General features: G+C 45.4%; 1 protein-coding gene across 1 annotated transcript in view; it reads left to right on the forward strand.

The window, feature by feature from the left end:
* The window catches only part of LOC140186818 (dynein axonemal heavy chain 3-like), a 428385-nt gene that overhangs the window by 17053 nt on the left and 396350 nt on the right, over positions 1 to 14982 (forward strand). The window contains 4 exon segments of the mRNA XM_072241409.1: positions 5049 to 5179; positions 7168 to 7366; positions 8800 to 9003; positions 14738 to 14872. Coding sequence (XP_072097510.1) covers positions 5049 to 5179; positions 7168 to 7366; positions 8800 to 9003; positions 14738 to 14872 — 669 coding nt within the window.

Raw genomic sequence — 14982 nt, forward strand, 5'->3', positions numbered from 1 at the left:
GTGGAGGCTGGTCCCAGTTGGAGGACCCAACCTCCACATATCACACTCTCCCCTCTCCCTGTGGCGACAGTAGAAGGCTTTTGGCAAGTCTTAGGCACAAACCAAGGCTGGTTCTGTATTGAAGTGCGAGAAGAGCACCCAGCTGCAGCTTCTAACAAACCGCATTAAGGAATTGGAGCTGGAACTGGATGAACTCCAGATCATTCGGGAAGCTGAAGGGGTGATAGATAGGAAATGTAGAGTGGTAGTTACACCCAAGGTGCAGGACACTGCAAACTGGGTGTCAGAAAGAGGAGAGGGGTGAAAGAGCCAGTGCAGAGTACCCCTGTGGCCACCCCTGTCAACACTTTGAATAATGTTGGTGTGGGGCGGGTGGGACTTAATAGAGGAAAGTCACAGTGGCCGGGTCTCTGGGCCTCCCGGGTGCCAGGATCCAGAATATCTCGTATCAAGTCCTCAGCATTCTTAAGTGGGATGGCTAACGGGCAGAAGTCGTGATTCATGTAGGTACCAATGACTTGGGTAGGATGAGTGACGAGGTTCTGCATAGGGAGTTCAGGGAGTTAGGTGTTAAGTAAAAGAGCAGGAACTCCAGGGTTGTGATCTCAGGATCGCTAGCCGTGCCACGTGTTAATGAGGCCAGAACTAGGAAGGTTATATAGTTTAATACGTGACTGAGGAGTTAGTGAAGGAGGGAGGTCATATAAATTTTGGATCACTGCGCTTTCTTCCAAGGAAAGTGGAACCTGTACAATCAGGAGGTTATGCACCTGAACTGGAAGGGGACTAATATCCTAGCGGGAAGGTTTGATTAATGCTGCACTGTGGGGTTGAAACTAGAGTTGCAGGGGGATGGGAACCAGAGTGCCAGAATAATTAGTGGAGAGGTTGTGGAGGCAGATGTTGGTAAGACCTCAGGCAAAGTTAGAAATCAAAAGGTTGGGCATGTGTCCTGAGCTGCCTACATTTTAATGCATGGAGTATCATAGGAAAGGTGGATAATAGTGCTGAAGATGCCAGGAAGTAAGTCCAGGACCAGCCTATTGGCGCAGGGTGTCTGACCCTCCAAGGGAGGAGTTGTAAAGTTTGATGGCCACAGGCAGGAATGACAGGAATAGAGTAAAAGCCAAAGAAAGGGCATATAATAGAGCAAAAAAAGTGGAAAATTAGGGAAGCTTTTAAAAACCAATGGAGGGCAACTAAAGAAGTAATTAAGGAAAAGATGGAATACAAAGTAAGCTAGCCAATAATATTAAAGGGGATGCCAAATGTTTCTTCAGATACATAAAGTGTAAAAGGGAGGTGAGGGTGGATATTGGACTGCTGGTAAACAATGCTGGAGAGGTATAGTGGACAAACTGAGTAAGTATTGTGCATCAGTCGTCACTGTGGAAGACACTAACAGTATGGCGGAAGTTCAAGAGTGTCGGGGCAGAATTGTGTGAAGTTACTATAACTAAAGAGAAATTTCTTGCGAAACTGAAAGGTCTGAAGGTAGATAAGTCATCTGGACCAGATGGTGTACACCCCACAGTTCTGAAAGAGATGGCTGAAGAGATTGTGAAGGTATTAGTAATGATCTTTCAAGAATCACTAGATTCTGGAATGGTTCCAGAAGACTGGAAAGTTGCAAATGTCACTCCATTCTTCAAGAAGGAAGAGAGGCAGAATTAAAGGAAACTGTAGGCCAGTTCATCTGACCTCAGTGGTTGAGAAGTTACTGGTCGATTATTAAGGATGAAATCTCAGTACTTGGAGGCTCATGATAAAATAGGCCGTAGTCAGCATGGTTTCCTGAGGGAAAATCTTGTCTGACGGATCTGTTGGAATTCAACAGATAACAAACAGGACAGACAAAGGAGAATCAGTTGATGTTGTGTACTTGAATTTTCAGAAATCCTTTGATAAGGTGTCACACATGAAGCCACTTAAGCTACAAACCCATGATATTACAGGAAAGATTCTAGCATGGATAAAGCAGTGGCTGGTTGGCAGGAGGCAAAAACCAGGAATAAAAGGAGCCATTTCTGCTTGGCTGCCAGTGCTTCGTGGTGTTCAACTGGGGTCTGTGTTGGGACCGATTCTTTTTAAGGTATATGTCAAATATTTGGATTATGGAATTGATGGCTTTGCTGCAAAGTTTGCAGACGATAAAAAGATAGGTGGGGGGCAGGTAGTTTTGAGGAAATAGAGGCTACAGAAGGACTTAAACAGATTAGGAGAATGGGGAGTGAAGTGGCATATAGAATAAGTGTTGGGAAGGAATGATCATGGACCTTGGTAGAAGAAATGAAAGAGTTGACTATTTTCGAACTGGAGAGAAAATTCAAAAATCTGAGGTGTAGAATTCCTGAAAGGTTAATTTGCAGGTTGAGTCTGTGGTGAGGAAGGCAAATGCAAAGTCAGCATTCATTTCAAGAGGACTAGAATATAAAAGCAAGGACTTTATAAAGCACTGGTGAGGCCTCACTTGGAGTATTGTGAGCAGTTTTGGGCCCTATTCTTAGAAAGGATATGCTGAAACTGGAGAAGTTTCAAAGGAGGTTTACAGAAATGATTCCAGGATTGAATGGCCTGTCATATGAAGAGTGTTTGATGGCTCTGGGCCTGTATTCACTAGAATTCAGAAGAATGAGGGGGATGTTATTGAAACCTAATGGTGAAAGGCCTTGATAGAGTGGATGTGATGAGAATGTTTCCCATAGTGGGAGAGTCTAAGACCAGAGGACACAGCCTCAGAATAGAGGGGTGTCCTTTTAGAATGGAAATGAGAAATTTCTATAGACTGAAGGTGGTGAACCTGTGGACTTTTTGCCACAGGCTGCTGTGGAGGACAAGCCGTTATGTATATTTAAGGCAGTGGTTGATAAATTCTTGATTGGTCAGGGCATGAAGGGATATGGGGAGAACACAGGAGATTGGGGCTGAGGGGAAAATTGAATCGGCCATGATGAAATGACAGAGCAGACTCGATGGGCCAAATGGCCTAATTCTGCTCCTATATCTTATGGTCTCATGGAACTGACCTAATAAATAGCAGGGCATTTATCTGTCACTGAAAGTTACCTGTGTAACCAGAGTCCTGCTCCACAGGGTTGTATGGTAATATATGCCACTGAGAGTCAATCTTCAAAGTTACAAGTAAATTTATTATCAAAATTCATTTCTGTCACCATAACAGCCCTGAGATTCATTTTCTTGTGGGCATACTCAATAATAACCATAACCAAATCAATGAGAGACCACACCACATTGGGCGTTCAACCAGTGCACAAACAACAACAGACTGCAAATACAAAAAGAAAAAAATAATGATGAACATTGAGAATGAGATGAAGAGTCCTTGAAAGTGAGTCCTTTCATTGTGGAAGCACTTCAATGGTGGGACAAGTGAAGTTGAGTGAGGCTATCCCCTTTGATTCAAGAGCGTGATGATTGAGGAGTAATAACTGTTCCTGAACCTGGTGGTGTGAGTCCTGAGGCTCCTGTACCACCTTCCTGATGGCAGCAGAGAGAAGAGAGCATGTCCTGCGTAGCGGGGTCCCTGATGATGGATGCTGTTTTCCTGCGACAGCATTTCATGTAGATGTGCTTAACAGTGGGGAGTATTTTACCTTTGATGGACTGGACCATATCCACTACATTTTATAGTATTTTTTGTTCAATGGAATTGTTGTTTTCAAGCCAGGCTGTGATGCAGCCAGTCTATATACTCTATATTCAGTCTATATTCTACAGAAGTTTGTCAAAGTTTTAGATGTCATGCCAACTCCTAAGTAAGTAAAGGTGCTGCTGTTCTTTCTTCATAATTACACTTGTGTGCTTTGCCCAAGACAGGTCTTATGAAATAATAACAGTGAGGAATTTTAATTTGCTGACCCTCTCCAACTCTGGTCCTCTGAGGGCTGGCTCATGGATGTTAGTTTCCTCCTCCTTCAGCTCCTCAGTCTTGCTGACATTGAGTAAGAGGTTATTGTTAAGCCACCACTCAGCCAGATTTTCAATCTCCCTCCTTTATGCTGATTCATCTCCACCTTTGATTCGGCCTATGACAGTGATGTCATCAGCAAATTTGAAAATGGCAGTGGAGCTGTACTTGGCTCCACAGTCGTAAGTATAAAGCGAGTAGAGCAGGGGCTAAGCACACAGCCTTGTGGTGCAGCTGTGCTGATGGAGATTGTGGAGGAGATGTTGTTGCCAATCTGAACTGACTGGAGTCTACAAGTGAGGGAGTCCAGGATCTAACTGCGCAAGGAGGTATTGAGGCCAAGGTCTAGGAGTTTATTGATTAGTTTTGAGAGATCGAAAGTATTGGATGCTGAGCTGTAGTCAATAAAGAGCATCCCGATGTATGCACCTTTGCAGTCCAGATGTTCCAGAATTGAGTGAGGAGTCAATAAAAGAGCATCTGCTGTGAATCTGTTGCTCCAGTAGGCAAATTAGAGTGGATCTAAGTCGCTTCTCAGGCAGGAGTTTGTACATTTCATCACCAGCCTCTCAAAGCACTTTATCATTGTGGATGCAAGTGCTACTGGATGATAGCCATTGAGGAGGTTCACCCAGTTCTTCTTGGGCACCAGTATAATTGAAGGCTGTTTGAAGCATTCGGGTATTTCAGACTGCCAAAGCGAGATGTTAAGGATCTCAGTGAGCACACCAGCCAGTTGATCAACACAGGTCCTCAGTACTTGGCCAGGTAATACTTCAAAGGCCAAATCTCCAGCTCAGTAGCTATGATAAGGACAGACTCATGGAACAAAACCCCAGCACAGCAACTTAATCAAACCATTGGCACTGATATCGACATCCAGGATGCAGGCATAGTGCTGGGCGGGAGTGAATCAGAAGGAAATGTTGGGTCACAAATTGGATTTGGGTCTTGTGTGTTTAAAAATTCTTCTGTGTAATGACAACAGAGCTGGTGAGAAGTGGAATCTGTCAATGATCTCGATTCTGACCAGTGTCTAACCAGGACTGGCTTTGTCATAGATATTTACCTGTCCTCTTACTCCTGTGGTGTTTGCTACTGACTGTCTTATTTTCTGCAGAAGTCTGACACTGCAGGCAGAGGAAGGTTCCCATGGCATGAAAGTGTAGAAGGTGCACGTCTTTTATTGAGAGATAATTTGTACATCACACATCCCGTCATGTCCATGATCCTACTCGACTTCCAGACCAGGTAAGCCGTGCCAGACCATGGTGCAACCAGTCAGCATAATTTCATCTCCACCTGTGCATCAATTATACCGTTTCAGCAGCCTGCAGAGCCTCATAATGAATGAATCCACTTGACATTTCTATTAGTCATATGCATACCATTCCAGGTGAATGACTCACCTATTCTCTGCACATAATTTCCTTCCAGACTCCCTTTAATCCTTACATTTAATTCACCTGGGTGTTGAGGCAGACCATGGAGATGTAGGTGTTAAAAGGAAACAGAATATAATCCATTGTTCTCTGCCAAATGTAAATGAAAGGAAGGTGAAGATTTTTAAACAGTTAGAGCATCAAACATTCTACCTGATGTAAACTCAATTCTCTTTAATATTGGATGAAACAATTTTAAAATGGAATCATTTCTTTTCTCCAAGGACATGCCAGAAACACACTGATTCCACATCCAACCCATCACTTAAAAAAGCCATATCTCCTGACATCCTGAGCAAATATACCCAATGATCATGTAAAAGAGCAAAACACAAGCTGGTGGAAGTCATCCACAAATTTATAAATGGCATTTTAGCAGTTGCTTAACACTGCATCCTTGAGGGCACCTGTGATTATCAGCAGGGAGGAGATGTTATCACCTATCTGTAACTACTGTGGTCTCCTGATGAGTAAGTTGAGGATTGATTTGCAGAGGGAGGTACAGAGACCAGGTTTAGAAGCTTGGTGATTGATACTGAGGGGACAGTGGTGCTGAACACTGAGCTGATGTGTTAACAAAATCCACCGATCCAGCTTGACCCGCTGAATTCTTCCAGCTCCAGGTTCCAATACTTGCTGCCCTTTGTGTCTTCCATCATGCAAGAGATTGAGCTGTTTCCATTCCTAACCTAAAGCATTGGCTTACATCATGGTGTGTCCTTGCTCCAAAGCATTGGCTTACATCATGGTGTGTCCTTGCTCCAATATGCCAGAGCATTCTTCAACAGGCCACGAGTAGGTTCCGGGGAGACTTGCCAGCAGGATCAATTATTGAAATTTTAACTGGACCAGACCTTCTGGAGTTTAGGATTGGCTGTGTATATGGGGTGATGTATGCTCGGAGTCTGAAAGTTCAAACCTCACAGCAAAATCCTGGCAGTGCCAATGGAATGACTCACTTGGTGGTGCTACCTTTCAGATAAAATTTGAAACCTAAGGTCCCTCAAATGTAGTAATGTTCTTTGAAGGCCAGCAGCATGGTATCCTGATCACATTTATCCCAGACTAGACTACTTGGATCAAACACTGGCTCTTTGGGGAACGTGGAGCCAGCTGGCCTTACACTGGGGACATCCTACAAGACTATCCTTCCTGAATTACCCTGCTGCTTGTGTCTGACATGACATCTGGTATCAGTGGGGCAAGAACATAAGGAGATAGGGCACGAGAAGCCCATCTGCCCCTTTGATCAGGATCATGGCTGACTCCAGCAGAATCACTATATCCCTTAAATCCCTTGTATCCAGAAATACGGTATGTTTTCAGTTATGACCTCTACGGCGCTGCAGGTGAGGGACTTCCAAATATCCACACTCCTCTTTGATATCCCAGTCCTAAATGGCCTAGTCCTTCATTCCCAAAGTCCCAGACTCCTCTGTTGGGGAAATATCTCCCAGCACCCTCAGATAGAATTTGTAAATTTTGATGAGATCACCTCATCCAGGAGAATACCATTCCAGACTGCTCACTTTCATGTCACAGGGAAAGCCTGTGCTTCCAAATTGCCTCAGTGGCTGAATTTGAAATCAGGAATAGTGATTGCATGGATATCATCTTGAATCATGGTCTTTGCTGTACTGTATCTTTTGTTGGCAGTGAGGATGTCTCTTTGAGGTTTGGCCACTTTCTGAAGCTTGTAGAGTCAATGGTTTCTTTTATGGAATTAAAAAGGAAATAAAGTGCATTTTTTGATCATTTTCACATGTATGTTAAAGGTTGCCTGTTCTTCTGTTTTAGGTGTGTGACGTTCAGACTGATTGAATTTGAGGACCTTCAGCAACATTTCCCCTTCACTCTCGATCAGCTAATTAACCACGTTGCCATGGTTGTGAAGGCCCGAGTAAAGATTCTGCAAGATCAGTGGTTGTCAGGCTGCTGTACTATAATTAACGAGAACCGTGAGGATGTGGAATCTTGGATGCCCCAGGACGATAAGGTAGGACACCAATGCTGTGTTGTTCCCTGAAGAACCTTCCATAATGTACTTTAATTCCCTGAGCCCCCACAGTGGGTAGCCTTTCCCCTCACCTCTGATCTTTCGCCATGGGTATGTGGTTGACATTTGGACCAAATACTGACTCCATTCAGGGCCATCCTCACCAAGGCCTTGCCCTGCTTCCTGTTTCTGCCATGCTGATCTCAGGGGCAGGGTGGGGTGAAAGGCCATAGGTGAGAGGGCCATCAGCTTGGTCTCTGTGACCAAAGGGATGTATTCATAGAGGTCTGAGATGCCTCCAATACTGCTTTGTGTACGGCTGATGAATACTCTGGTGTCCAGATCCACAGGTTTGTATGAAAGCTCTAATGTCAGGATCATAAGAGGCCGCAGAGGGTCATGTCCTCAGTCAGCCTCATCAAGCCATCTCACTGAAGGTATAAGACAGCATCTATCATTAAGGATTCACATGCTCTCTTCTCATTACTGCCATGTGGGAGCAGCTACAGGAGACTGAAGACACACACTTGATGTTTCAGGAGCTGCTTCTTCCCATCTGCCATCAGATTTCTGACCAATGAACCCAAGAACACTGCCTCGTTGTTCCTCCATTGCACTGCTTATTTATTCTTATTGTAACTCACAGCAGTTTGTTGTGTACTACTGCCTCAACACAAACTGTTTCATGGCACCGAGCACGTCATCATCTGATAGTGATTCTGGGAGAGGACTCATCCCCTCCCAGAGATGCCCTCTGGCACAGAGCAATGTAAACCCAAGCCCCATCTCATTAAGGACTCTCTCCAGCTCTTGCCCCTTCCGTTCCCCAAAGTACCCCTCCCAAACACTCGCTTTTCCTGCTTTGTCTTCAGCCCTTCTTCCCTTCCAGGTATCTGAGCGATGGGCAAAGGCAGGAGAGTGGGGGTGGGAGTCGGGGAAGGAAATGAGGGGAGGGATGTGGGCGGAAGGGAGTGGCAGGAGGGGTGTGGGGTGCGGTGGTCTAGGGGAAAGGTGTGAGGAGGGGGAGAGGGAGGAGGGGTGGTCTAGGGGAAAGATGTGATGAGGGGAGAGGGAGGAGGGGTGTGGGGTGGGGTGGTGTGGGGAAAAGTGTGAGGCAGGGGAGAGGGGTGTGGGGTGGGAAGGGTTGAGGGGAAAGATGCGAGGCAGGGAAGTGACAGGAGGGGTGTGAGAGGAGAGGGGTGGGGAAATGGAATGAAAGAAGAGGGAGAGTGTGGGTGGTGCCTAGTGGGTGTAGGGGGTTGTGGGAACAAAATGAAGGAGGGGAGTAAAGAGTTGCCCGTGTCAGTTCAGGGAAATTAAATAGTTATTTATAAATTTACCAACTTATCACCATTGAAAAATATTTTCTTTCAAACAAATTGCAAGAACTCTCCCGTTTTAAAACGTTCAATGTTCTCCCAATTCCAACCCAGGAGCTAAGAACAACAAAAATGGACCATTTCTTCGCCAGCTTTGCCACCCTCATGTCTAACCTCCTCCGAAGCATTGTAGAGGCGACTCTGATGGAACTGGTGCACTTGTTTGAGCAGTACGGGGGCGGGAATAGATACGAAGGAGAGTATTCTGCGGATTCCCTCGGCCTTCCGGTCAAACCTCATCCTATAACCATCTTCATGGTAGGTGGGCGATTCCTTTGCTCACAAGCACAGAGCTTACACGATGCCTTTCTCCTTTCATTTAACTTCACAGACAATGTACTGAGTCTCTCGAATGTGCCTAATGCATCTGTCTCCACCCCCGCCCCCCCCGCTGCGTGTTCCATGCACTCACCACACTCACCATGAAAGGTCGTTGGTCACTTCATGGCCAAGCAATAGATTCTAGCATGGTTCTGGAGGACTGGACAATTGCAAATGTCACTCCACTCTCCAAGAAGGGAGAGGGCAAAAGAAAGGAAATTATATGCCAGTTAGTCTGACCTCAGTGGTTGAGAAGATGTTGGAGTCGATTGGTAAGGATGTGATTTTGGGGTACTGGAACACATGACAAGATAAGCTGGTCAGCATGGTTTTCTTGAGGAAAGACCTTGTCTGACAAATCTGTTGGAATTCTGTGAGGAAATAACAAGCAGGGTAGACAAAGGAGAATCGGTGGATGTTGTATATTTGGATGATAACCCTTTCATTCCCAGAATTATCCTTGTGAACTGCCCCTGGACCCTCTCCAATGCCAGCATATCTTTTCTTAGATGAGGAGCCCAAAACTGTTCACAATACTCAAGGCCTCACCAGTATCTTAAAGCCTCAGCATCACACTCCTGTTTTTGTATTCTAGTCTTCTTGAAATTAATACTGACATTGCATTTGCCTTCCTCACCACTGACTGTACCTGCAAGTTAACCTTTAGGCTGTTCTGCACAAGGACTTCTAAGTTCATTTGCATCTCAGATTTTTGGATTTTCTCCTGTTTAGAAAATAATCTGCACATTTAGTTCTTCTACCAAAGTGCACGACCATGCATTTTCCAACATCGTATTTCATTTGCCACTTTCTTGTCCATTCTCCCAATCTAAGTCCTTCTGCAGCTTACCTGTTGCCTCAACACTACCTGCCACTCCACCAATTTTCATATCATCTGCAAACTGCAAAACAGCTATCAATTCTATCATCTAAATCATTTATATTCAGCATAAAAAGAAGCAGTCCCAACACTGACACCTGCAGAACACCACTAGTCACTGGCAACCAACCAGACAAGGATCCCTTTATTCCCACTCGCTGCCTCCTACCAATCAGCCAATGCTCTAACCATGTTAGTAACTTTCCTGTAATACCAGGGGCTCTTCACTTGGTAAGCAGTCTCATGTGTGGCACCTTGTCAAAGGCCTTTGAAACTCCAAACATACAACATTCACTGCATCCCCATTATCCATCCTACTTGTAAACTTCTCAAAGAATTCCACAGGTTCATCAGGAAAGATCTTCCCTTAAGGAAACCAAGCTGACTTTGTCCTATCTTGTCCTGTGTCACCAAGTACTCCATAAGCTCTTGCATTCCTTAGACATTGTGGGTCTGGCCACAGTGAGGGTGTTCCTAAAACCCTACCTCTGACTTTCCCTTAAACTTTCCTCTACTCACCTTGGAAGGATGTCCTCTGGTATTGGCAATTGCCACAATGGGATAAAGTTGCTGGCTGTCCACTCTATCTAGGTCTGTTAAGATCTTGTACACCTCTGTCAGGTCATTTCTCAACCTCCGTTGCTCCAACAAGCCCTAACTGCTCAATCACTGCGGCCAATCAGAGGCTAACTGCTCAATCACTGCGGCCAATCAGAGGCTAACTGCTCAATCACTGCGGCCAATCAGAGGCTAACTGGGACTGCTGTGGAGGGGGGCCCAGCCCCCTCAGTTACTGGGAGAGATGCACTACCCTCTCAATGAGATCTGCACTAGCAGGAGGGGACTCTGTACCAGAGGAATGCCTTAGCCCACCCTCTGAAGAGGAGCTGACTGCAGGCATTGTTTCTGGGGTAGAGCCCCCAGCTGCTGAGAGGCACTTAGACACCCAAGTCCACCTCTGTAAGTGAGAGGACTCACATGCCACTGCTTTCTCCAAGGAGCGATCGCCACAGGCAAGGTGACCCTGGGCAATGACCAGCCATTGGGGAGGGACTGAGATGTTGTGGAGCCATTGGAGAAATTTGATGGGGCCAGAACGATGGTCAGCATTGGTCAGTCAGCAGATTTGGAGCTGAGGGCTGTGCTTGGTTCACACTGAGGAGTTTCATTGCACAGGCTACTTTTGAGAATCACCTCTGCGGTGCATTGGGTATCTGACAACATTGCCCAGGCAGTGCATAGTTCATAGCATCATTCAGCACAAAAATGTCCTTCAGCCCAACTCGGCAGTGCTAATGAAGGAGGCCTCTAAGCTACACCCATGTACCTGCATTTAGCCCATATACCTTTGAACTTTCCCTCTCCATGGACCTGTCCACTGTTATTGCATCTGCCCCAGCCACAGCCTGCTTGTGTGGAAAAACTTGCCTTAGTCATTCCCCCTTGTATTAGCCATTTCTGCCCTGGGAAAATTTCTCTAGTTGTCCACCGTATCTGTGCCTCTTATCATCTTGCACAACTCTATCAAGTCACCTCTCATCCTCTTTCACTTCAAAGAGAAACCTCTAGCTCATTCAATCTATTCTCATAAAACATGCTTTCAAATCCAGGCAGCATCCTGGTAAATCTCCTCTGCATCCATTATAAAACTTCCACATCCTCCCAATCATGAGGCAACCAGAAGTGAACACAATACATCAAGTATGGTCAAACCAGAGTTTTATATATTACCTCATAGCTCTTGAACTCAATCGCCCGACTAATGAAGCCGACACACCATACACTTTCTTAAACAAACTATCAACTTGCATGGCAATTTGGAGGTTCTATGAACCTGGACACCAAGATCCCTCTGTTCCTCCACACTACTGAAAATCCTACCATCCTACACTGCCTTCAAGTTTGACTTCCCAAATGTATTATTTCACACTTTTCCAAATTGATCCCCATCTGCCATTTCTCAGCCAAGTTCTGAAGCCTATCAATATCCTGTTGTAAATTACAACATCCTTCTACACTATCCTCAACACCACCAACTTGTTATGTCATCTGCAAATTTACTAATCTTACCTTCCACTTCCTCATCCAAGTCATTTATAAAAATCACGAAGAGCAGGGGTCCCAGAACAGATCTCTGCAGAACCCCACTGGTTATCAACCACCAGGCAGAGTATGTTCCATCTACTACCACACTTTGGCCTTCTGAATCCACAAGGCCAAGTTTCCCTGGATCCCATGCCTCCTGACTTTCTGATGAATCTTCTCGAACACCTTTCTAAAATCTATATTCACTGCTCTACCTTTATCAATTTGTTTTGTCACTTCCTCAAAGAATTCAATCAGGCTCATGAAGCCTGACCAGCCCCTCACAAAGCCATACCTACTATCCCTAATCAGACTATACTTCTCAAAATGCTTGTAAATCCTGTCTCTAGGAATCCTCTCCGATAGTTTATCCTCTACTGAAGTAAGACTCAGTGGTTTATAACTCCCAGAGTTATTCCTGCTCCCTTTCTTGAATGAACGAATAACATTTGCCACATCTACCACTCTGTGTATATAAAAAAGAAAAACCTACCTCTGAAATCCCCCCCCAACACATTTCTCTGGTCAATTTAAGATTATGCCCCCTCATATTAGCTATTTCTCATATTAGGAAAAAGTCTCTGGCTGTCCACTCAATCTATGCCTCTAATCATCTTGTACACCTCTATCAAGTCAGCTCAAATCCTCCTCCACTCCAGAGATAAAAGTCCTATTGTCATAAGACACATTGTTTAATCTAGGCAGCATCCTGGAAAATCTCCTCTCAGTCTCTCTAAAGCTTCCACATCCTTCCTATAACGAGGTGACCAGAACTGAACCCAATATTCCAAATGCGGTCTAATCAGGGCTTTATAGAGGTGCAACATTAACTTGCAACTTGTCAGTTCAATCCCCTAACTTGTTCTGGAGCTGTTCCGGCCTATGGTCAGGCCACACTTAGATCCCCTCCAGTTTCCCTACCAGCCCCGACTAGGAGTTGAGGATGCCATCGTCTACCTGCTGAACAGTGCCTACGCCCACCTGGACAAGCCAGCGAGCACTGTGAGGGTCATGTTTTTTGACTTCTCCAGTGTGTTCAACACCATCCGCCCTGCTCTGCTGGGGCAGAAGCTGACAGCGATGCAAGTGGATGCTTCCCTGGTATCATGGATACTTGATTACCTGACTGGCAGACCACAGTACGTGTGCTTGCAACACTGTGTCCGACAGAGTGATCAGCAGCACTGGGGCTCCACAGGGGACTGTCTTGTCTCCCTTTCTCTTCACCATTTACACCTCGGACTTCAACTACTGCACGGAGTCTTGTCATCTTCAGAAGTTTTCGGTTGACTCTGCCATAGTTGGATGCATCAGCAAGGGAGATGAGGCTGAGTACAGGGCTACGGTAGGAAACTTTGTCACATGGTGTGAGCAGAATTATCTGCAGCTTAATGTGAAAAAGACTAGGGAGCTGGTGGTAGACCCGAGGAGAGCTAAGGTACCGGTGACCCCTGTTTCCATCCAGGGGGTCAGTGTGGACATGGTGGAGGATTACAAATACCTGAGGATACGAATTGACAATAAACTGGACTGGTCAAAGAACACTGAGGCTGTCTACAAGAAGGGTCAGAGCCGTCTCTATTTCCTGAGGAGAATGAGGTCCTTTAACATCTGCCGGACGATGCTGAGGATGTTCTATGAGTCTGTGGTGGCCAGTGCTATCATGTTTGCTGTTGTGTGCTGGGGCAGCAGGCTGAGGGTAGCAGACACCAACAGAATCAACAAACTCATTCGTAAGGCCAGTGATATTGTGGGGATGGAACTGGACTCTCTGACGGTGGTGTCTGAAAAGAGGATGCTGTCCACGTTGCATGCCATCTTGGACAATGTCTCCCATCCACTGCATAATGTACTGGTTGGGCACAGGAGTACATTCAGCCAGAGACTCATTCCACCGAGATACAGCACAGAGCGTCATAGGAAGTCATTCCTGCCTGTGGCCATCAAACTTTACAACTCCTCCCTTGGAGAGTTGGACACCCTGAGCCAATAGGCTGGTCCTGGACTTATTTCCTGGCATAATTTACATATTACTATTTAATTATTTATGGTGCAACTGTAACGAAAAGCAATTTCCCCCAAGATCAATAAAGTATGACTATGAACTAAAGGCAGCACATGCCTTTTTAACAACCCTATCAACTTGTGTTATATGTTCACTGGGTTTATCCCAGCATGCCTCGCCTCCACTGTATCACACTGCAGTGGGTTAAAATACTACAACTTCCACACCACATCTTCAACCATTGTCAGGACTTGCTCCCAGCTCCGGAATGACATTGCCCTTGTGTACATCTCCATGTGGTTTGTGAACTGCATGGCCTCCTCTCCCCTCAAGCCCCTGCTTTCTTTTCTCAAACTACAGTAGTGCAGCATCTGGTGTACTTACTTCTATTTGCCCTCAGATCAAATATTGTCTTTTAAGTGCTCAGTGCATTCTGATATAGAGCTTTAGTTGTCACTTTATTAGTTTGAACTAACAACTACTCCTCATCTCTGTTTTAAATAGAGGTCCCTCTATTATAACTAACCAGAATCAAACCAAATTTGCAACAGTATGTGGGAGTAATTTTCTATCCTCTGGGTTTATAATCCATGTTAGAAGTTCCTGCACGCGTGTGTGTGTGTGTGTGTGTGTGTGTGTGTGTGTGTGTGTGTGTGTGTGTGTGTGTGTCATATACACTTATTTCTTCATTTAATGTACAGAGGTCTGACATGGACAGCTACAGCATCACATTCACACCGACCACTGATGAAGTGATGGAGGGATTAGCTCGCGTGGTGGACTTCATCGTCACAGCAGTCCAGCACATGCCCAGGATTGAGCACCACCTCTTCCAGGTAGCTACCTAACTGCTTACGTGCCTTCAAATATTCTCTAGCCCACTGCCCATTTAAGACCATAAGACTCGGGAGCTGAGTAAGGCCATGCGGCCCATTAAAACTGCTCC

Source organism: Mobula birostris, chromosome 23 (assembly GCF_030028105.1).
Source record: "Mobula birostris isolate sMobBir1 chromosome 23, sMobBir1.hap1, whole genome shotgun sequence".
In the NCBI taxonomy this organism is placed as follows: domain Eukaryota; kingdom Metazoa; phylum Chordata; class Chondrichthyes; order Myliobatiformes; family Myliobatidae; genus Mobula; species Mobula birostris.